We start from the raw sequence: 22,580 nt of genomic DNA, 5'->3' as shown, positions 1-22,580 counted from the left end.
GCTTAATCAGAATGAAAGAGGAAACAAAGATTTCTCATCTAATTGTTTCTTGTTAATGCCAAGATGTAAAGTGTATTTGGGTTAGAGAAAGATGCTGCTTGGCAGGGAGTTTAATCTCATTTACAAACTTTGGAAGGTTGGAGAAGCAAAAGTGGTAGATACCTACTGGTAGTGTCAGTACACAAGTAGAAACTTAGTTTAAAAGTAAAGGATCCTACTTTTATGCAGTGAAACACAACATGAAAATTTGGTCAAAAGCTACTCTGTCACAACCTGGGGCCAAATCCCAAACCTGATTAAAATTACAGTATTCCTTTTTTTCCTTAGAGGAAAAAATTGCAGAGATTTCTGGCTTTACTTTGCAGTTTTCCCAAAGGAGTCTCTGTAGCTGGTTCACCTAGGCCATTATGGGATTGCATATTGAGCTTGTCACCTCTGCATATCACACTGGCATGTGCACAATGTGGACAGCTCCAGGTAGCATCAGAGAATCCCATGCACTGTCTTCATTTCAAGCCTATTTCTGAAAAGCACATAAGCATTTATCTACATCCATTCATACTCAGCAAAGATGATAGGATTTATAGAGGTATACCTGATGTTAAGCACGTACTTACATACTTTGCTGAAAAGATTGTTCAGTATGTTTTGCTTCATCAAGGACTTCAACTCTCTCTAAGGGAATCAGCAGGCAAGGGAAGAGGGATGGTAACCTCTGTGCCTCAGGAACACAAAAGAGAGTGAACCTATTGTAGAGAGAGGAAATGATTTCAATTTGGAAGTGTTATTATACATTTGTCAAATATTTGTATCTTGGGTTGGAATCTCCTGAGTCTAATATGCTAGAAATATGAACTCTACTTTTGCTAATTTCTAACTTAGAACTTAGCAATGATACAACAGGAGTCAAACAATGTTTTCCACACTCATGTCTTCAATATTTTAGAACTCTTTGCTGACATTACAGCTGGGATAGTGAATCCATTTGCAATTTTGTAGTTGTTTTTTTTTTTTTTTTAACTGATAAATGTTTAAGCCAAAAAACCTGAATCCTAAATTTCAGAAAGTCTCCTCCTCTAAGTAACTAGCAGCTGAGTGACCTGGCTCTTGAAAGATACAGACAATGCTATTAATCACATTCTTATTCATAGCATCTATGCACTGGTTTTTATATGAGCATGTCCACAGTCCTTAATAAAGTCATTCAGCGCAGCCATTGTTGGAAGAAACTGCACCATCTATATGCACCAGCATATGGATGCATCGTGCCTGGAGTTCCCTTTAAATTGGAAGCACAGAGCAGGTTCAGGAGATACTCCGTCCCAGGTGACCCAACTCACTTGAGCAGTCAAGCTTAATTGCATGGAACCTAGTAAGTTTTTCTGAAAGCCAGAATTTGTGTATTAGGTGCAGGGTCCTGCAAAAGCATCCATACTGCCCCTTTCCCAGGCTTTTACCTCTATAGAAAAATGGTGTGGATGTAGCCAGGCACAGCAGCTGCTGTGAAATGCATAGGTCTATACAAACTTAGGAATGTTTGTGTTGCAAGCAAGTTTGTAAGTAGCTTAAATGTAGTATCATAGAATATCTTGGAAGGGACCTGTAACGTAATAGAAAGCATAACAAGATGGCAGAGCAGCAAGGTCTTAAGCTACGGCAAGCAGGGATCTGCTTAGACATGATAGCAATAGGCACAAAAATAAGAGAAAGAAACTAGCTACTCTAAGAAGGCCTGTAAGGATCTCCAGATGAGATGCCCTCAACTCCACTGCCAACCCTTAAATGAGGTCTGGGAAGGGGTGGAGGCAGGATCCACTGGTTCTGGTTCACCTAGTCACCAAGTTCTGGTCACTTGGGTGCGTCGCTTGCACCTGAGCTCCCCTGGGTTGGCCCTGCCTTCCCCCAGGTCCTCAATCAGTGCTTCAAGCTCTGTCTCGGCATTTCCACTAGGGACCTCAAAGGTCATCTAGTTCCAACCCCTCTACTGTGAGCAAGATGGCCACCCACTAGTTCAGGTTGCCTAGGGCCCTATCTAACCTGGCCTTAAGTGCTTCCGAGAATGTGCTTCAAGACACAGTGGTTTCATTTCCACGAGCATTTCAAGTTGCTGGAGGAGGCAGCAGAGTGATCCACTAATTTCAGTTGTTGGTTTGATACTTTGGTCAGTGAACTTTGTGCTTTGTAGGCAGCTGTTGCCTACCTTTTCTCCAATGAGTTCAGCAGCCAATGCTGCATAAATGTGCATTAGTGAAATATTATTTTATAACTGATCTTGTAGAAGCTTTAGCCTCAGCTTCTACAATATTATATGTTAAAAAACAACCATTGGTTCCATAAGCTTTTCTTAATATCTGATGTCGGCTAAAACTTAGCTGATGAGTAAACTGAAATCACAGAACTGTAAGGATTGGAAGGAACTTTTGGAGATCATCCAGTCCAGCCTCCCTGCTGAAGCAGTTCCCTAAAGCAGATTGCACAGGAAAGTGTCCAGACAGGTCTTGAATATCTCCAGAGGAGACTTCACCACCTCTCTGGGCAGCCTGCTACAGAGCTCTGTCACCTTCACAGTGAAGTTCTTCCTTGTGTTTATGTGGAACTTCCTGTGCCCCATTTTGTGCCTGTTGCCCCTTGTCCTGTTGCTGTACATCACTGAAAAGAGCCTGGCCCCATCCACCTGGCTCCCTGCACTTTCGATATTTATAAACAGTGATGAGATCCTTCCCCTCATCCTTCTCTTCTCCATGCTCAACAGTCCCAGGTTTCCCACCCTTTCCTCATATGGGAAATGTTCCTGACCCCTCATCATCTGTGAGATCTTTGGTAGTTTGTATGACCAGCCAATACTCACATGGTCTAAAACCAGAATTTGTCACTTCTAATACCTGTAGGTGGGAATGGAGGTAGACACATTTGCATGCAGCTTTACTGCACCGTACCTAATGTGCTAATAGAGACATGCGTCAGCTTTCAGAGAGGATAAATCTCTCCTGGGACCTGTGTGTATGGTGCGCAGTGCTAATTAGATGGCTCTTACTTAGCAAAATGACTCAATACCTGGTATAAATATAGACAGGTTGTGTGCTGGGAGAGACTGTGTAATAAAAGGTGATGTGATAGAAAAGTTCTTGGCAAAATTTTCCCAGGCAAGAGGACTGTTTCAGGATTCGCTCTGTTTGGCTCAGATGCTGCAGGCAGCATGCGAGCCAGCACTTGGTCGCAGTACTGGCAGGGATGTCAGTGCCCCCGGCTAGGTGCTGGGGATGAAAGGGCCAGGTCTCAGCCAGAAGGTGTCCACGGGCACCTTCACAGAGAGCAAGGGCTCTCTGATCCTGAGAGTGGGCAGAACCAGCAGGCACAGGCAGCGCTGGGAAAGCTGGCAAAGGCCTGGGTGCCAGGAACGCCACTGGCCTCCCCACCCCCAGCACAGTCCTCCTTGGGCGCTGCCTCCTTTGTAATCAGTTCCAATACTTTCTCTCCTGCTTGTCCCACGCCAGGCTACTCCTAGTTCTTTATTTCACGCCATTTAGGAGCCCTACTTGTTGCCTAGGATTTTTTACCCCTCTTTTCCTTCTTATTTGCCTGCCACAGCCACATGCTGGTCACAAAGGAGGCTGGTGTGATTAAAGGCCTCCCTTACTAAGGTCACCATGGCAACAGCCTCCTTGGAGGTCTTTGTTCCCTGCTAAAACTTTGATCTCCAAGAAGGGCTGCTGTTATTCTCCCTCCAATTGGCAGCAGGAAGGGAAGGATGGGAAGGAAGAGTAAAGTTTACTGCAAGCAGAGGGAGTGCGGAGGAACTTGCTGCAGAGAGCCGTGCTGTCCCAATAAATCTGCCAGCAGCTTCCCTGGAAAAGTGGTGGATTTACAAGTGCCGTGCTTCCTCTCTGCTTTCTGGCCTCCGTGGGGCTGTGTCCTGTGCCAGGGCCTCTGGCTGTGGCACAGCTTGGCAGATTCTTCTGCCTCTGAGGGAGAAAATGTTCCCTTGCAGCTGCTGCCTCCTGTGGTCCCGCAGCTGCAGGTGGAGCTGCGGAGGCAGCCCCCGGCAGGAAACCAGTTCAATGGTTATTCTTGCATTTACCAGATCCGTATCACATTGATGCAGTTGCCAGTATTTACCACGTTCTCATATTTATCCAATTGCCGCGCTCCTGACTGCACCTGCACCTACTTTATTCCTGCCATTGTTCTCTTTTGCTAAGCGCTTATCCTCATTATTTTCATGTCTTTTCTCTGCTCAGTAACTGTTTGACTCCTGCTTTTCCCTGCTCCACTGCTATTTGTTCCCTCCTACTCTAGTCCATTCTTCTCTTCCCTATCAGCTTCTGTCCTCACCCACATCCCTGTACCCTTCGCACCATTGGAACTCTGCAGCCCTCAGCTTTCCCATCCTGTCTCTCCTCCACTGTTGTGCTGTGCTGTGTTGCCACAGGCCGGGGGCTGGTGGCCTGCCTCTGTGCTAGTCCTGGGGCATGCAGGGTGCCTGCTGTGGGAACAGTGATGGGAACGTGTCCCAGATTTGCGCTCACATGAGGACAGGCTCCTGGCTCGAGCAGAGCTGCCTGGGACGACCCTGGTAAGCAGGACCATCCTCTGTACTCCTTCTTTCATTCAACGGTGCCTGCAGGGAGTTCAGTGTTGGGAGCTTGCATGGAAGACATCTTTGCAGATGGAGTCACGCTGCAGCTTAGGAGCCATGGTCCCTTCCTGAGTTTGTGTTGCTGGTAGTGTGGAGGGAGGTCAGCCTCTGCGAGGAGCACCGCCAGGAGCCTCTCGTCACTGTGGCAACCCGGCCTATGGCCAGACCTGGCTTGTCTGGCCCTGAACAGAGCAGCAGCAGGGGGAAGGGTTGTCAAGGAGTTCATTTGGGGGGAGAAACGGGGAGAGCTGAGATGCAGCGCAATCTGGGGGATACAGCCGCCCAGAGCTGAGGCTGAGGGGCAGCCCTCCTGTGAAAGTTTTGTGCACCCCCTCACAGTGGCAGTGGGGCCCCATGGGGCTGGGACAATAACCCCTCAGCGGGACTGAGACAGGCTTCACAGACAGGGAAGCAGTGACTGGTTATAGGTAACACGGGAAAACTGCTTTGGTTGTCTTTATCATGAGTCATCACAGCGCTGTTGTTTTTTCTTATGTCTTGAGTGTAAGGTTCCTCTGGAGGATCGCAGGGCACTGTAAGTCCCAGCAAGTGCAGGGGTTGAGGCTTTTATCATAGAATAGTTTGAGTTGGAAGGGAGCCTTAAAGGCCATCCAGTCCATCTCCCCTGCAGTAAACAGGGACACCTACAGCTCCATCAGGTGTTCAGAGCCCTGTCCAGTCTGACCTTGAGTGTCTCCGGGGATGCCCTGTACACCACCTCTCTGGGCAACCTGTTCCAGTGCCTTGCTAACTTTTAGGATAGGTTCAAAACAAAGCATGGCTACTTGGGCTTGTGATATGGAGCTTGAGCTTTATAGAGCTGTCACTGGGATTGCACGGTGAACAGCCTTGCATTAGCCTCTAGTTGTTTGTCCATTGATGCCTGCTGCTGGTCTTGGACTGTAACACAGAGGACCTACCCTGCATGTATTATGTGCATGCCCATTTTTTGAGAGCAGAAAGCACACATAAGGTCTTCTGTACAATGAGCTAGCTGGCAGCAGTTTGGACAGTTGATGCTATCAATGTCATGAAACTGTATCTGCAGATTAAAATATTGCAGTATGCTGGTGGCAGGAGTCCTTTTCAAAGTAGTAAATGAGGAACAACTATCTGAATGTTAAGCTTTGTGTCTTTTGCTAAGGCTTCAGGAGCACCCATGATGGTGTTACAGTGAGCAATAGACAGCTTTGATGAGTTGCAACTGTTTGCAAAGCACTGCCTACATTCAGAGGATGTTTATTATGGCTCCAGCAGGCATCCTGGTGGATTTTTTATGTCTACAGAATCTCTGCTGAAACATTTAAGGAAAACAGAGAGTGGCAATCTCTTTGATTATAACACGCTTCAAGGACAGGCTAGAGAGCAAGGAACTTGGGATCCAATTCATCATTGTCTGAGCACTGCTTCGTGCTGGACCTGAAGGACTGTGGGGCAGCCTTTGCACTGGCTAGTCCTTAGCTGCCTTTGCTACAGTCCATCCACAACATATCTCTCTCTCAAATGCAACTCCCCTACCTTATGTATGTCATTAGAAAACCAAGCACGAACCTGATGCAATTTAAAGGAGCACAAAGCACAGATGCACACGGTCATGTTCTGCCAGTGCATAGATGTGTGTAAATTATATCTGAACACTGTGTAGGATGTTTGCTGTGTATCAGAAATATCCCAGACATTCAGTGCCAAAACAAATAGGCCCCGAACTGCCGTGGAGCTTGGATTTTTTGTTGTGTTCACTTATAAATTAAAAGTCAAATTCTTTTGTTTATTTGTTTGTTTTCCTTTTGCAATGTGATTCCATGAAGTTGCATAGGAATCCTTCCCTGGTTAATTTGCTCCACTGCAGGCTTGTCTTTATACAATCTCAATGAGTTGTTTGTTCATTGTGAAATAACCAGCACATACTCACAGTCATGTTTCAAAACATCTTTCCTGGAGCTGTTTCTGAAGCTGCAGAGCCCCACATGGAGAGCCCCATCCCCAGGTGTCGAACGCATGTGACTGACTTGCCAACGGCCTTGCGTTAAAGATGCTTTACATCCATTTGAAAACTATACCAGTAAAATTTTTAAAGTAAACCAAATTCTTATGTTTGAAGGCTGTTGCGCATGTCCAGGAGCTTTTTGTATGTGCAAAGCATAACTCCAGCAAGATACTATCTTGTAATTATGCCAAGGAGACCTCCCTGTTCTTGTTGTTTTGTGCCTAAATCAGAGCAACTCTGCTCCAGATTATTCCTCCTGTTGCAGCTCTGCTAATGAAGACACAGTGCAAGGCCAGACAAATGGAAGTGGTGCAGGGGCAGACACCAGGCACTGAGCGTGGTGATATCTGTGGTTGACAGGAGTGCAAGTGGGCTGATGATGAAGGGGACTGAAAGCTAAGGCAGGGGCTGGGAAGTTTGTTTTTCTTGCAGTAACCTTTCTCCTTGTTCTCCTCCTTCTGTCTTTTCTAGGCAGGACAGGGCTGCTTGCTGATCTCTTGCCCAGTTTTGCTGTGGAGATTATGCCAGGTATTCAGCCATTTCACCCATTAATTACCCAGTCTTCTGTCATCTTGTCTGTTTATCCTTCTGCAGCATCTTTTATGTGGTGTGCATTTTAACTCGTGTATTTTATCTGGGGAAGAAAAGAAAAAAAAAACCTTGTTGCTTACTGAGAATGTGTGTTTGGTTGAAAATGGAGGATTGAATCTGGGACAGGGACAGGAACGGGAGGTCTGGGAGGTGACCCATAGAGATGTTAATGCCCTGCCAGGATCAGTGTGACCGCAGAAATTCCAGTGCTGTTCAGAAGAGGTTTTCTATCAAGCTCTCTGCTAAAGCAAAGGTAACACTGCTGCAACCTGTGAAGACAGACAGCTTCATGTGCCCATATGGTTCTGTGTGTCACCCACCCTAGCTCGCTAGGAGCTTCCTCTGCCTGGCTGTGTGCTGTGGGTACTAATACAGCCATGGCCACAGATGGTAGCACAGGAGGTGCTAGCAATGGAGCACTGGCTAGTGACACGTTGGTGGCACAGTCCTTGTGCTGCATGGCCAGGGCATTATCTAGGTAACACCAGGTGGTTGGATGGGCTGTGAGAGTTCTCTGCCCATGACAAATCGCTCACAAGCCAAACTAACAGCTGCCAATTCTGGTGCTCCTTAAAGAAGAAACAGCAACACATTGTCCTTGAGAGGGAAGAGCTGTGGGAACATTTAGCCCTAGAGTCATGATGATCATCCCCTGACAGTGCCCAAGAAGGCATTCTTTCACACCTTTGTGCAAAAATACATCTCCACATAAATGTGTGAAGCTATTTTCAAAGCTGTCCCAAAGATGGAAATGGAGAGAAGGCAAATACTCCCCACCTCCAAAGTAACCCAAAGCTCCCTTGAAGCTCACTGTGGCAGGAAAGGGATTGATGTCTTCAGCACAAACAGAGATTGATTCTCTGTTTCCTAACATTATTTTTCACTGTTTACAGTCTTAATGGGTATAAAATTCCTGTATGTTGACCAGGTAATTTTCTGGTACCCCCACTGTGTGTGTATAAACAACAAGAAAGCGTAGAAGGCAGTGACAAACCACACATCATCTGAGTAAACAAAATCAACCGCTCTTAAACACAAACCAGTGGTTTTCAGGCAGTGAGGCCACATAGCATTTCAACTTGGTAAACAATTAAATCTCAGGGTTACACAATTGTCTCTGGAGGAGCTGTGAGAGAAGGTAAAGGTCGTTCCAGCTAGAATTAGGGAATTGCAGGTAAAGCTGTTTGAACTCCCAGTTTTGTGCATTAAGGAGGAGCCAGCAGGCTCTTTTACTGCTTTCATGGCCGTATCACAGAAGCAAATGGTCTAACTTTCTGTGAGATCAAATCCTGACTCATAGGTCCCCATGACCGGGATGTGGATTTTAGGTATCTTCTAATGGTGCTGAGTGAATATATTGCAGTGCATAAAGCGCATACTAATCTGATATCTTTTTATACTCCAAGAACATTTTCAGAAGGACCACAGGTATGCTACAGTGAACTTGCTATTTTTTTCCTCTACCAGGCTTTTGTCCCTTTATCTTTTTATCTTTTGTTAGTGAAGAGTTCACTGATAGCTCTGGAGACCTGACACCTGCACTTCATTATGTAGCTGTGGCTGGTCACTTCCATCATGCAGTGCTTTTTTTTTTTCAACAGGAATGTGACAAAAGAAGCCTCTGAGCTGTTGTCCTGCTTGGAGTGGCACAGATTAGGAAACACCAGACTGGAATAAATAGTCTGGCTCTCTATCTTACTTGCTTCCCAAGCACCTTGTAATTTTATACTTCTCATAAGCTTTGTCTGATTTTGTCCTTTCTTTCTCCCATTAGATATCTTTCTTTGATACACTGCTTCTAGCTTCCATCTGCATTGCTCATAGCCTGTTCATGCTTGTTTATTTAGGACCTTTAACTGTAATGCCTTTTTTTCCCCCTAGCATTCATTCTCCTAGCATATTTCCAGGCAGCAGCTATGACTGCTCTCAGCCTTCTTTTTGATGGACTAATGCAGCAAACTTCTGCTGTCACTGTGCAAGGCAGGTTGTCAAATCCCTTCATTGCTCTTGAATCTTTGCTTTGCATCAGCTGCTGCCTCAGTCAGCCTTTTCTTGTACAAAGATGACCAGAGCTGTATAACATCAGTAATTTCAGGTGGAGTCGCATGAAGTCCTCATGTAAAAGCATTCCTGAATGCTCCTGGAAATACCTCCACTATGGAGCACTGGATTATTTTTACTTTTTTTTGTAGATGTATAACATTAGCAGTTACAGTTGTCCTGTGGTGGAATTGTCCTTTCTTTTTTGTTCGTTTTCAAGTAACGTGGTCCCCATCACTGCAGAAACTGTCCTTGATCCTTGAACGTGCAAATCTACAATTATTATTGCGTACCTTGAAATTCAGCATATTGTCATGTTTCGTGTTTCTTACTGTAGGCCCAAGGACAATTTGCCATTTCTTTAAGACATCCCAGTCTTTGGTGACTATGCTTTGCTACCTCTTGCTCTCAAGCTGCATTAACACGTTCTTATTTTCTGTCAAGGTCATTCAGGAAAACAATAAAATGGTTCCTGGAACCATCCTGAGGAATTGTACTAGTAAGTTCCTATCAGCTGTTACCTTTCAATTGATGGATGCTTCCCTCCAGCCGTTTCCTTATCTGTTAGCTCTTCTTTTTCTTCTTGACATAGACTAACAAAAAAAAAAAATTCCACAAGGACCAAAATTAATGCAAATTTAAGAGAAATTCAGCTGTTTCAGCCATGAGCGAAATAAAGTATTCAAAAAACATAAAACATTTCACTTTACACTTCTGAAATGAAGTGTTTTGATTTGTAAATGCCAGATCTTTCGCTGACATTTTTTTAAAGGAAATTTGAAAGGAATTTTAAAGGAAGTTTGAAATTAAAAATTGCATTTAATAAAGGCAGTGGTTTGTAAAAGGATAAAGGAAAATGCCAACAAAGGCAACAATTTTACTTCTGTTCAAGCCAATGTTCTGGATGAATCAAAAATGAGATTTCTTGTCTTCGTGTTTTAAGAACTAAGAACTAGACAAATCTTGTGTTTTGGTTGTTCCAAGCTGAACACCTTTTCTGGCCTTTTCAGCTCAGAGACCCAGGTGAGAGGTACTGCATTTATCCAGTGTGATTCTGTATTCACACTGCAATCCTTGTAGCAGCTTTCTGCAGCTTAAAGAACAGTGTACTGGGAAGCCCTGCAGTGAACACTTGACTTCTGTTCAGAAAGAGTGGTCTGTTGCTGTTTCCCCTGCTGAACAACCCTACCACTTCTTTCTTTGCCTTCCTAGCAGCTTTCCAAGGTGGCTGGACAACCTTGTAGGAACTTGTGGAGGCCTTCCCAGCTGGTCTTCATTCACCAGCAGTCTTGAGTTCTGGTTAGGTGGTTACACCCCTCTGCTGCAAAGGGGTAAATTCAAAGTCTTGGAATTCCTTGGTGTGGCGGTGTTTACTGACCATTCTGCTGACCCAGGGGGCTGCCGTGTGGGGGCATGTGCAGCTTTGTGCACACCATCCCCTGTGCAGTGCACGATGGTTAGACACGAAGCTGGGAGCTGCCCCATTGCAGGCTAGGCACCTGTCTGCACCACAGCTCCTGCTGCTGCAAGTTTCCCACAGCAGACTTTGAGAAACCTTTCCTTGCTCCCCTTCCCACATCATGTAAACGGAGACGATAAAAACCCCATCGTGATTTTTGTGACCAGCTCTTCTACCTCGTCTCTTTTACAGTCTTCATCTGAGGCTTAAGCGAAAATGAAAAAGAAGTGGCTGTTAGGTTTCCTGACTGGCTGCAGCGCCTGAATAGGATGTTCGTTCAGCACATTCAAAAGAATAATTGTGTGCGTGGGCCTAGTTGCGAAGGGGCAGGCCTGGCTCATTTGCTGGGTTATTTATAGCCTGCTTTTCGCCATAGTTTGTGCCCATTAAAATTAGAATATAGTTAGGGAACAAGCACACAAGCAGGGCATGAACGTAGGCAGGAAGAATGAGTCTTAGATGAGACACAAATGCTAATGGAGCACGTCCTGCAGCATTCATACAGGTCTGCTCTGGGACAAAGGGTTTCCGTATTGGGGAGACAGAGCTTTTGCCTCCGTGCTGCTCCTTCTCAGATGGGAAGGGACTACGTTCCTGTAGCTCTGGTTCTCAACACCGTGTGCCATTTCTGCTCAATGCAGTTCTAGGCCAGGAGGGAACCCACTTTTGCTAACAGCCCCACCTGCCTGTCTCTGCAGGGACAGTGTTGCTGCCATTCCTTTCTCCAGTGATGTGCAATCCTGTAAGTTTCTTTTTCTCCCTGTTTTTTCCAGAGTGGGTCTTTGTGGGCCTGGTGATCCTGGGAGCGTTCCTGTTCTTCCTCCTGGTGGGGATCTGCTGGTGTCAGTGCTGCCCGCATAGCTGCTGCTGTTACGTCCGCTGTCCTTGCTGCCCCGAGTCCTGCTGCTGTCCCCGGGCGTGTGAGTGACCCCATCCAAGCTGATGCAGATCTTTCTTACTTCTGCTCCCTGGCAGGAGCAGAACAGGAGGAGAATCTGCAAATGTTGCTTCCTTTGCCCTGAGCACTTTGCTTAACTGAAGAACTAGTTCCTGGGGAGTGAAGCATCTGACCTATTACTCAATGGTTGAGCGCTCAAAGTTAATTACAAATGTAATTTTCCAAGTCCTCCCTGCCTTGGCAGCTGTGCCTTCTTCACAGTGTCGTGCTCCTCTTCCAAAGTTGCCATCATGTCAATGAGTGTTGTGGGGGCAGACTAAAACCATCCAGAGAAGTATTTTCCCAACATTGAAAAGCAGCTGCCTTCTGCAACAGTGCAGAATCCTTGTGACCCAGCAAGCTTCTCCCATCGGAGTCAGGCAGATCTGTCAAGTTTCGTGAGCCTCATTCCTGCAGCTTGAGTCATCAGTTGTTTCAGAAGCTGAATTGCCACTAAATGGTGGCAGCAGAAACGCTGTCTCAGACACGCTGGTTGTCTTTCTGTTGCCAGACATCTTACAGTGTTCACTTGACATGTGCATTTTTTAATTCCCCCAGTTCCCGTTGAGGCTTAGAGAATATCAGATTGGTCCTTGTCATTTCATTTGTCCAGTTATCTCCTGCTGGGATGTCACCAGCATCAATGGTTTGCAGGTTTCTGTCATGTGACATGTGGGTCTGGATAAAGCTGGTGCAATGCTGACTGGTGTGTTCTTTTTGTTTTTCAGTGTATGTTGCAGGCAAGGCAGCAAAAGCAGGGTACCCTCCTGCGGTCTCCTCCATCCCAGGTCCATACTACATCCCCAGTGTTCCTGTAGCTGGTGTCCCATCTCCTGCTGTGCTAATGGATAAGTCACACCCACCTCCCTTGGCTCCAAGTGACACTGGTGGAGGAAACCAAAATGGTAATTCACAGCATTCGGTCCACTTACTGGGAGCAGGGCTGAGAAAGGGAAGGATGAACATCATCTATAGAGTGCTATGAACAGGGTAATCCTGGAGAAACTGCATCTTGATCCTGACATTGACAATGACAGCCACATCCCTTAGGGCCAAGTAGTCCAACCTTCCTAGTGCTGTCAGCAGAATATCAGCTTGAATAATGAATTAGGTCAGTGGAGAATGGGAGGTCCACGCTCTGAGCCTCGTTTGATACAGCTGTAAAACTTCACTTGTAGGGTAAAAAAGGGTGAATGGTTTCAGGGGAGCAGAAACAGTGGCCATTTTCTTCTTAGAGCCAATGCCTTAGAAGCTACACTTTCTTGGTAAACCACTCTTGCTGCTCTCCATGGCTCACTGCTTGCCCTCCTGCAGCAGTTTCTGCTGTAACATGTGGTGCTGTCCGTGTAACAATTTGGGCACAGGAATGTGCCTCTTCATCATTTCTACCCAAGAACATTAGAGGCTGGATCCCTTCCCCTGTGTTATGGAAGTCACTAGGTCATTTGGCTTATTCAGCCTTTTCATTTATGAACTGTGAGTGACAGAATGCTTCTAACTAGAAGGGAGTTACGGATCGATATCAGACACGGAGTATTGGTACAGTGGCTCTGTCTTGGTTGGGGGTCACTTCTCCTGCTGTGAAAGGAAGCTGCCTTCAGGAAGTATGAAGTATTTAGCCACATCAAGCATTTCAGGATCAGAGTAGCTGTCTAATCTCAAACTTTCTGGAGAGGAAGTGACTCTTACCAAGGTAGTCTCCATACTGACACAGTGTGTTTGCCATTGACTCAGCCACATCTGATTTCAAAGCACTGCACTGATAATCAATTGTTAAGTTTACTCATGACAGTGTGTTGATAAGAGAGTTCCAAAAAAAAGACACAATCAAGTAGCATTCTCAAGTAATTAAGCTTTTGGAACAATCTTCTGCAGCCTTTCCCTGCCCCAGTCAATGCATTAACCTTTCCAGAATTACTAGAAGTATTTTCCTTCAACAGTCTGATAGTTTTTTCCCCTGAAATAAAAACAGAGCCCTGGAATGAAACATTTTGAAATAGGAAATAAATCAGTCACTGACCCAAAGCAGAATGTATCCAATTGAAAAATCTTTGTTGGAAAGTGAAGAAAAACAGCCCAGTGCTTTTTTTTTTTTTTTTTTTTTTTTCCCTCTTGTGCTAAATGTCACTTCATGTAGAGTGTGGCATTGGCTGTGGGAACCTGAGGGATTTTGTAAGAGTCACGTCACAGACCCAGTACTCATCTCTTTACCAGCAGAGCACAAATGCAGAGTGTAAAACAGTGGATGTGTTTGGAAATAAAATGGAGTGGCTCTTGGCATCCATGTTTATAACACAGAAGGGTGCATTTATTATATAATCCAAAATGGTGAGTCTTAAGCCCTTAACTCAGAATTTGACAGGTAATACTACATGTTTCCATAGTGGTAATGCTAATATTATTACATTGAGTTTTAGCTGTTGTGAAGAGACAACAGAGTTTCTTAAGCTTTATTTTTCTTAATTAATATTTACTGTAATAGTTTGGACAAAGCCTTAGCCCGGATCGTGCTCCTGTTGTTCAGGGGACTGCATGTAAAATGTGTTCCTAGAACTGTGCCAATAAGGAAGATTGGTATCAACCTACATTCTCTTCCTTGCCTCTTAGGCTCCTCCATCATGTGCCAGCATATCCCCTAATTAGATGCTGTAGAAGAGAAAACAATTACGTGGCACTTCCAAACTATGTGTTTGCTGGTTGGCCACACAGCAAGCTAAACAAAACAGTTAATGGTTGAATGGATGGCAAAGGTCTTTGCCCAGAGGAAACACTAATTACGATTTCTGTGTCTTCCACATAGCCAGGATAAGTCTGATCTGAAACTTGTAAAAGCTTTATATCTGTGAGACTTCAGTCCTTCCGTCTGGTTCATTTGAAATTGGTCAATGGGATCAGAAATGCTCTGGGATGGAGAATGGAGGATTCTGTAATCCTGTCTTGCCTGTCTGCAAAGGGCAGCCTTTTCCTTAGCTAGCTTCTGTGCTTTGACCCCTGTGAGGTGATCTGGTGAGCAAACTAAGGTGTGGGGATATTTTAAAGAGTAGCCTACAGTTAGTTACATAAATACCGCGCAACAAAGCTCCAGTGAAGCTTAGAAACTCTGTCTTAAACTTAGGTCTGAACAGGAAATAAAAATGAAATTTCAGTTCTCATATTTAGAAGGTGGTTGGCAACACATAAGTTAGGATGTATGCTCTGCCTATTTTAAATGTAATGGTTGCCTGGAGACTTGCACAGATTCTCCAATCCATGCACATAGGGAAGTCTTTGATCCAAGAGCTGAACTCCAGACCTCTCCTATGAGAAGTGTAGAAGGATGAGAAAATTCTTAATTCCCAACACTTGCCCAAAAAAAATAGCAGTGCTGTCCTTTCAGGAGAGGAAAACAGTTTACAGTTTTGTCTGACTTGGTTCCACCCACAGAAGAATAAAAAAAAGCCTGCCCGTAGTTACACAGATTAAACATTAGAAATTCATAAACTGCTCAGAAGAGGAAAATAAACTGTAACAGGGAAGAACGTTCCATTCCTTGTGACTTAGAGAAGGAGTGGTTTAATATCCCTGCATCTTCATTTCCATATAATTGAGATGGGCTTAAAAATATGCAGACCTTATTAAAGGATTAAAGGATTCTGACAATTTGTAGAAGAAGAAGGGTATGAAGAGGAAGCATGTGAGAATTTGGTTCTCACGTGAGGGAATAATAAAGAGATTTAATAATTGCTGGAAGTATTTAATAAACTTAGAGACACAATATGCCTTATCTATAATAGAAAATACCTTTAATGAGCTGCTCATGGTCATCTTTGCAGATTTAATTTGAAGGTTAATTTCTAGATGCTTACAGAATTAACCAAGAAGGTAGTTTTCCTTTTGATACACAGCTGCAATAGCGAGTCAAGCATGAAGCTAGCATGATGCCTAGCTAATTCTCCCATCATTTTCAGGAGCTATAGATGTTGCCCAAATAGATGTTTGGCGCAGTCTCAGTATGAGCGCTGGCTCTGAGCCAGAGTCTGGAAGCTGCTGCTCAAGGTCCCCAAAGGTTATTAGTAGGTCAGAGTCATTTCCAGCTGATGGTTGGTTGTTGGCCTGTGTAGAAATGAGGTGGTAGCTCAGCTGAGCTCCCGAGAGACACATTAGTAGGAAGAATAGCAAGAGGTCTCTTTCTTGGCAGTGTACCAGATCAGAACTCAACAATAGTGAGGCAAAGTGGAGAACTTGCTGTGCTGTTGCTCATGCTGTGCCAACCCTTCTTCATAGCTGCAGCCTCACTCAAAGAGACGTGCTGGCCTTCTGCTTTGAAAGGCAGAGGCAGAGTTCCTTGCATTCTGGAAGTCATGTTGTGCATTTACAGTCATTGTACGTGCATTTATGGTGATAATAAAACTGAAACCCAGGCTGCTGTTGGCTGAGCTGTATGGGTTTGTTCTGGAGACACGCTGAAAGCAGGACTGTGATAGACACATACTACGTTTTAACACCTAACACCTTTTGTACAAAGTAATGCACAAAGTAGTATTTCAGGATGTAGTTATTTGCTTTACATGCACACAGTCAAAACCCTCAGTAAAGCACATTCCTTCTGCAGCAATTTTCAGGATTATTACAGGAATTGTTCCACCCATTTCTGTGGCACAGCCACTTCTGAGGCAGAGCATGGTTAAATAGTGCACAGACACATGCATAGCCATTGAGGACAGAAGGTGCCTAAAAATACTGCTTGCAAGTGCTTATTCAGCCTACACAGTACATACTATGCAGCATACTATCAAACTCGTATGTTAAGGCATGATCCATTGGGGTATGGAATAAAACAGAGAAGAAACAGTGGCTCATTACCACATCCAGCTGTTTTTTAAAATCATGCCTCAAGAGGAATGCTTGTGCAACACTGCAGTGTTAATGCAAGGGAATATACCAACCCCCTGCAAGGCAGACAGGTTCACTTTGTGGTGTTAAGTCACATCCTTATGACAGTGCTCTGGTGAGGCTTTGAACATTCACTCTTTCGGACTTCGACCCGTGTTCATGTCCATCTTGGAGTAGCTCTGGGTTGAGACCTTCCTTAAACAATCTGCTGTAGAAACGTTATATTCTTCACAGCTCCAAAAGGCAGATTTCTACTTGCTAGCTGTAGGCCTGCCTTGAGGTCGCCAGGTTAGCCATGAAGTGTGCTTGGAGCCAGCCTACTGGAGTTAGAGCTGCTGTAGCTCCAGGTGTGTCTCTTCTACATGAAGGAAGATAGCAAAGCCAAAAAAGCTGTTCAGACTTCCCCTGCAAATGGAGTAATCCGAGGAGTTGAGAGTTTAATGCATGTGTGAGACTCACCTTTTCTGTAAGATAGAGCACATAAAGAATGCCGGAGGAAACAGTTTCAGTTACTCAGTGACCTGATTGGCCCCTTTATTGAGTTTGGTATAAATTTTAAAGCAGTGTGGTGTGCTTTGTGGGACTCTGTTTTTATCTGTATCCTGTGGAGCTTCTGCCACATGTTTTTCAACCTTTGTGAGCAGAAGTCCTTGAGTGGGGAGATGGGCTGGTCCTGCTTAGTGCAGCTCCCAAATGCTCAGCCACCTGCTTCCCCTGCAGTCTCATGGCCCCTGCTGCATAGAAGCAGTCTGACCTTCTGGGTCTGCTTCTCCCATGCCATGACAAATCCTTCCTGTATCACTGAAGGGAACCGAGTGCTACTTTTCTCCTTGTCATCCTCTGTAGTAGGTGGGGTCACTGTCACCATTTGATGTATGTGGTTCTATAGGCTGGGCATTTCCAAGCCATTTTTGCTGTCGCTGCAAACATTATAAATGATGCAGCTGCTCACAACTTCACGTCCCACCTTACAGACAGATTTCTCCTGAAGCAAGGACTGACTCATTGTTTTGGAGGCTGCAGCCTACCTGCCTGCAGACATGAACTCAGCTATCGAAGCAGTATTGGCTGAAAGTCTCCTTGAACTTCAATGCATTTTCCACTGATTCCTTTTAATTTCTCCGTAGCAGTGCGCAAAGGGTACAGGATCCAGACTGACAAGGAAAGGGACTCCATGAAAGTGCTCTACTATGTCGAGAAAGAACTGGCTCAGTTTGACCCAGCGAGGAGAATGCGAGAGCAATGTGAGGAACAAGAACGGTTTGAATTTTTTTTTTCACTGACCTGAAAAGTACTCTGCAAATTCATAGCTTAAAGTTAGCTGTCTTTGTTTTGAGAGCCTCTAGGATATAATGCTTGGGATGGATAAAGTCTAGATTTTAGGAATCTATGGGTATATTCTGATTTTGAAGAGCTGGTTCTTATCTAATCATCCTTCATTAGAGTAAACAAGGTGTGGGAAACTCAAACTATTAGGAAAATTGGCCACTCGAGTCACTGAACTTTTGAGTCACCGTTGTCTGAAAAGCCAGGTCTGTACTTGAGCCTTTTACAATCCGTAGGTATATGATAATACTGTAAATATAGCCCCCAGAATTTCTGCATGTCTTACAGTGTTGCTGCCTCTAAACTCCCTGCATGACAAAATAGGAAAGGGATGATTTTATTGAAATTATATTCCATGGACTGCAGTGACTGCAGCATGGCTGGAGCAATGCAGAAAGTTTGGAATGATTGTTGCCCTGCAAAGTGACTACAAGAACTCCTCCACACAGGAGTTCCTGCATGGAACTCCTCTTTGTTTTCCTATGGCCTCTTGCAGGCTGTATAGATAAAGGCAGAGGGAGTTCTTAGGGGTGTCAGAGTACAAGGCCGAATGAGGATCTCCCTTGCTTTAGGAGAGAGAGGTGCAGTAGTAGGAAGGGGTATGAGAGGGACTTGTAGCACCGCTGTTTATCCTGTGTCTGTTTTGTGCACAGAACAAAGCAGCAGGGCAGGGGCTCAGTTCCTCTATGCAGCACCTGACTTGTGCTGTGCTAACCCACATCAGCAGTGGTAGAGGCTCTTTTAAAACAGATATGTGAGATCCTGCAAATCAATGAAGGTAAGGGCTTTGGGGAATGACATTAAATCAAGGTTTTGTATGGCTTAGGCATAACTAACAAATTATATGTACTTCTAAAACAGTCATTGCTCAGTACACTGTCTTCTCCACCCACAAGATTTACTATAAAAAGACCTCTCCAGATTGGTGTGTCAGGCCTCCAGATGTCAATGTGCTTGATGAGGCAGAGACTGACAGTGATTCAGACAGATTCTTATATTTTTGTAAAAAACCTTTTTTTTTTTTTTTGAGGGGGCTGTTTTTGTTTAACTGGGCAAATCAGGCCAAATCCAGAGCCAGCCTGTCTCACACCAGGAAAGGGGGGGTGGCACAACTGCTGTGACAGTGTGCCACCTCGGGGCGGTGGAGAGCTCCCACGTGTTGGTGAAGCAGGGCTGAGGAGAGATTTCCACTCGAAGGCTGAGCTCAACTGTCTGAATGCAGGCATCTGATGCCATTTGAGGTACCCTTTGAATGTCCCCAGTTACTGAGTACTAGCTCAGACGGTAGGTTTGGCAGCAGTCCTGCGTCCAAGCTGAGACCCAGGAGCCTTAGGCTTCACATGAAGTTTTGGAGGAGATCCTTAGGTTCCATTTTGAATTTTTTCTAATGAAGAGCAGTTTAGCTTCTTTCTGAAAAAGCTGCAGCCACATTTATTAAAGACTTCCTGTCTTCTCATCCTCACATATGCCCTGAGGTGATGCCTATCTTACTTATTTTCTACAACTTCCCCTGCAGATAACAACACTGTCTCTGAGCTCAGCTCTTTGCATGAGGATGATTTGAACTTCAGGCAGCCCTACCGCCAGGCACGGAGGAAACCTCTGCCTCCTGCAGAAGACCTGGATGGTGATGCTGAGTACTGGGCAGGAGTCATTGGTGGGGGCAGCACATCGAGATCACAGGCGATCTCTGATTACAGAGATGAGAGGGACAGTTTCCGGCACAGGTGAGGAGTGCTGTGTTTGGGAGGCTGCTGTATAAAAGTGATAGAGAAAAGCCAGATGTACTGGGAGCTTTTCTCCATTTCCTCCTGCCCCGGTCCAGTCTACCAAGATGGAGAGAGGCTGTAGCTGTAGAGAAAGATGGAAGTGTCATTAGATGAGGACAGCATGAATCTGGTTTCCACAAGTCTGCTGAAGCCTGCCAAGCTGGGCAAAGCTAGGTACTGATACCATTCCAGGTGGGGTGCAAAAGTGAGATAAATAGGAGAAACAGAGCTTCCATAATGCTCTACACAGATTTGTACCTGATCCCTTGGACAATTTTTGGTGTCGGTGTGCTTTATTAGGAATCACATAACTGGCACCTAGATGAGAGATGCTGTGTGTATGCTTTTCTCTCATATGCCAGCAACCTGATCTCCCAGAAGTAGTGGCAAGGATTTGTTTCCTTCAACCCTGGACTAGTGTTCCGGTTCACTTACCTTAAACCTGTTTCAGAATTAACCTTCTGTGAGCTTCTATAGCCAGGTTCTTGTATTTTACCAGCAGGACATACATCTACAAGTGCTGGGGGCAAGAGGAAGTAAGTCCAGTCCTGTCCAGTGAAGGACAAGGGAACTGCATCCTGGGGTTAATCTTGGGTAGACATGTAGAATCTGAACTATCCACAGTGGGCTGCCTTTACAGTCAACAGAGAGAAGTGGGCACTTCTAGGATGTGGTACATCTCTTGCTACGGAAGGTGATAAAAGCAGGTCAGATGATTCATGCCCCAACAGAGCCTGTTTCCCTCCATTATTTGTGAAGGCAGCCAAAAGATGAGTGTAGCTGATTCCTGCCCTCTAACACTATTTTCTCTCTCTTCCAGCCAGCAGAGATCCAAGTCCGAGATGTTGTCCCGCAAGAGTTTCTCTGTGGGAGTTCCAGCCGTCTCTATGGACGAGCTGGCAGCCTTTGCAGAGTCCTACAGCCAGCGGGCACGGCGGGCAGACAGCCAGGAGACTCGGCGTTTCGAGCGGTCGGAGTCACGCAGTGGCCGTGCTGGAGGGCTGACCCATCAGGATAGCTCCATGGAGGAGTACTACACTAAGCGCAGCAGGGGGAACCGAGAGCCACTGACGGACTCGGAACGGGGCTGGTCGTACAGCCCGCCCCGGAGACGGGCCCATGAGGAGAAGCACCTGCCCAGGCTGGTGAGCCGGACACCCGGAGGGAGCCAGAAGTACGATCACTCCTACCTCAGCAGTGTCTTGGAGAGAAAGTCCCGCAGCTATGACGAAAACGGTGACCATTGTGAAACCCCCTCAAAGCTGAGCTCACAGCCCAGCCAGAGAGGAGGGGGAACGTATTATGCTTGGTCACCGCCTTCTACCTACAAATCCGATACGTCTCAACAGCAGACACCACCACCCGAGCAGGAGGAAGAGGAGGACACCCTGCCTCCCTACAGCGAGAGGGAGCTGAGCCGAGGCCCTTCTTATCGGGCCAGGGAGCAGGCCTACCTCAACGCCTCTGACAAGAAGAGGAAGAAGGATCCCAAGAAAACAGTGAGGCCCTGTCTTGTGCTGCTGATCCAGATAGGCTAAGTGGGGAGCCAACAGCCAGGGGTTGCTAACCAGTTTAGAGACTCTCCAGTTTGTGAGAGAGTAGAGCCTGGAGTCTAAGTGTGAGGAACCCTCAGTAGTGCAAGGAACTCTGCAGAGACCTCAGGGGCATAGTTGCGAGGTGACAGATGTTCCTGAGTGTTTGCCCACGAGCATGTGTGCCATGCATGCCAAAGGCACACAGAGTTACATGAGATGCCAGTAGGTGAAAAAATCCTGCCCCAGTCTGGGCTAGCAAGAGCTGACAAACATGTAATTTTTGGGGAGAGGGAGACAAACCAAAGAGGCCTGTGTGAGAAAAAAAAAGGGTGTCAGCTTGACTAAATTGTTGCCAAAGCTACATCCATCTGATTGTCTGTTCTGTGGGTGCTTTCCTATTGACATCTCTCTCCTCTCTTTCAGAATGATTTCCCAACGAGAATGTCCCTCGTGGTTTGAAGTCACTGTGGACATGTCATGCCAATGGGATGGATGCCATAATGTTGCTGCAGTGGAAAAGATGCAGAGCAACAAGCAAACTGGGCCCCAGTGAACCTTTTCAGCCACCAGCCAGGGACTCCTTGTTCAAAAATTGTTTCATCAGGGCGGTAGACTCCCATAAAGAGCACCCAATCTCAGAGGCTTTGGAAGTCTGCCAGGAGAATGAGCCAGGGCTCTCTTTGGCACCCTCCATTCTGCACGGGAAGGCAGCCATGTCCTTACGACCCCTGCAGCCCTGAACTAGGAGCAAGGCTGCCTTTGTGCCTCTTTTCCTATTTCACGTGCAGAAAGAGGCCTGTGTGCATACCTCAGGCTCCCTCTGTCTCCTCTGTTCACTGGATCAAAATTGTCTCCATGCTTAGAGTCTATTCTGTATCATCCCCACGCTGGGAGGAGACCTCGTTCTTACAGCTGCAGACTGCCTCCAAGGCTCTAAATTATGAAAGAAAATCTACATCCTTTCAGACACCACAGAGCAGGACTGATGAGGTGTTTCTTGCAAGGGCTGAACAGAGAGAGAGAGAGACGAGTGTGGTCTGGTTTGTTCAATATATTTAGTTATGTTAATTGTGTGCTGAGAGTTGCAAGTGAGATTGATGTATTGTTTTGAAAGTGGATCAAAGTAGCTTTTCTTGTGATGAGAGCATGATGTATTTTTTCCCCTTATCCCCAACTGTGATCTGTTTTGATAAAGTTGCATTTTCTTGCAGCTCAGCTATGACCCTTTAGAGCTTCAAGCTAGAATATCTACTCCACGTATGGTAAGAGTGCTCCAACTTTGCTGGTGTTCTGCTCCCAGCACCTCCAGACTTAGTGGCCTTTTTATTTTAAAGAAGCGAAAGGGAAAAAGATGCAGTGAGAAGGTTAAAGATCTTTGTTCTGTGATACTGGGATTGCTCCTTTCTGGTCATTGTTCCCAGGCATTGA

The 22,580-nt window shown here is 45.6% G+C and overlaps 1 protein-coding gene across 1 annotated transcript in view; it reads left to right on the top strand.

The window, feature by feature from the left end:
• Positions 1-22,367, top strand: part of ILDR2 (immunoglobulin like domain containing receptor 2) — a 33,294-nt gene extending 10,927 nt beyond the window's left edge. The window contains 7 exon segments of the mRNA XM_042868336.1: positions 7,095-7,151; positions 11,487-11,633; positions 12,379-12,555; positions 17,653-17,766; positions 19,365-19,575; positions 20,438-21,116; positions 21,576-22,367. Of these exon segments, the coding sequence (XP_042724270.1) occupies positions 7,095-7,151; positions 11,487-11,633; positions 12,379-12,555; positions 17,653-17,766; positions 19,365-19,575; positions 20,438-21,116; positions 21,576-21,611 (1,421 nt within the window). The 3' untranslated portion in view covers positions 21,612-22,367.
• Positions 22,368-22,580: the final 213 nt, after the last annotated feature.

This window comes from Lagopus leucura, unplaced genomic scaffold, assembly GCF_019238085.1.
Source record: "Lagopus leucura isolate 7727_CA_CO unplaced genomic scaffold, USGS_WTPT01 Super-Scaffold_100001, whole genome shotgun sequence".
Classification (NCBI taxonomy): Eukaryota; Metazoa; Chordata; class Aves; order Galliformes; family Phasianidae; genus Lagopus; species Lagopus leucura.
The sequence above is the reverse complement of the archived record's forward strand: the minus strand, read 5'-3'. Positions and strand labels throughout refer to the sequence as shown.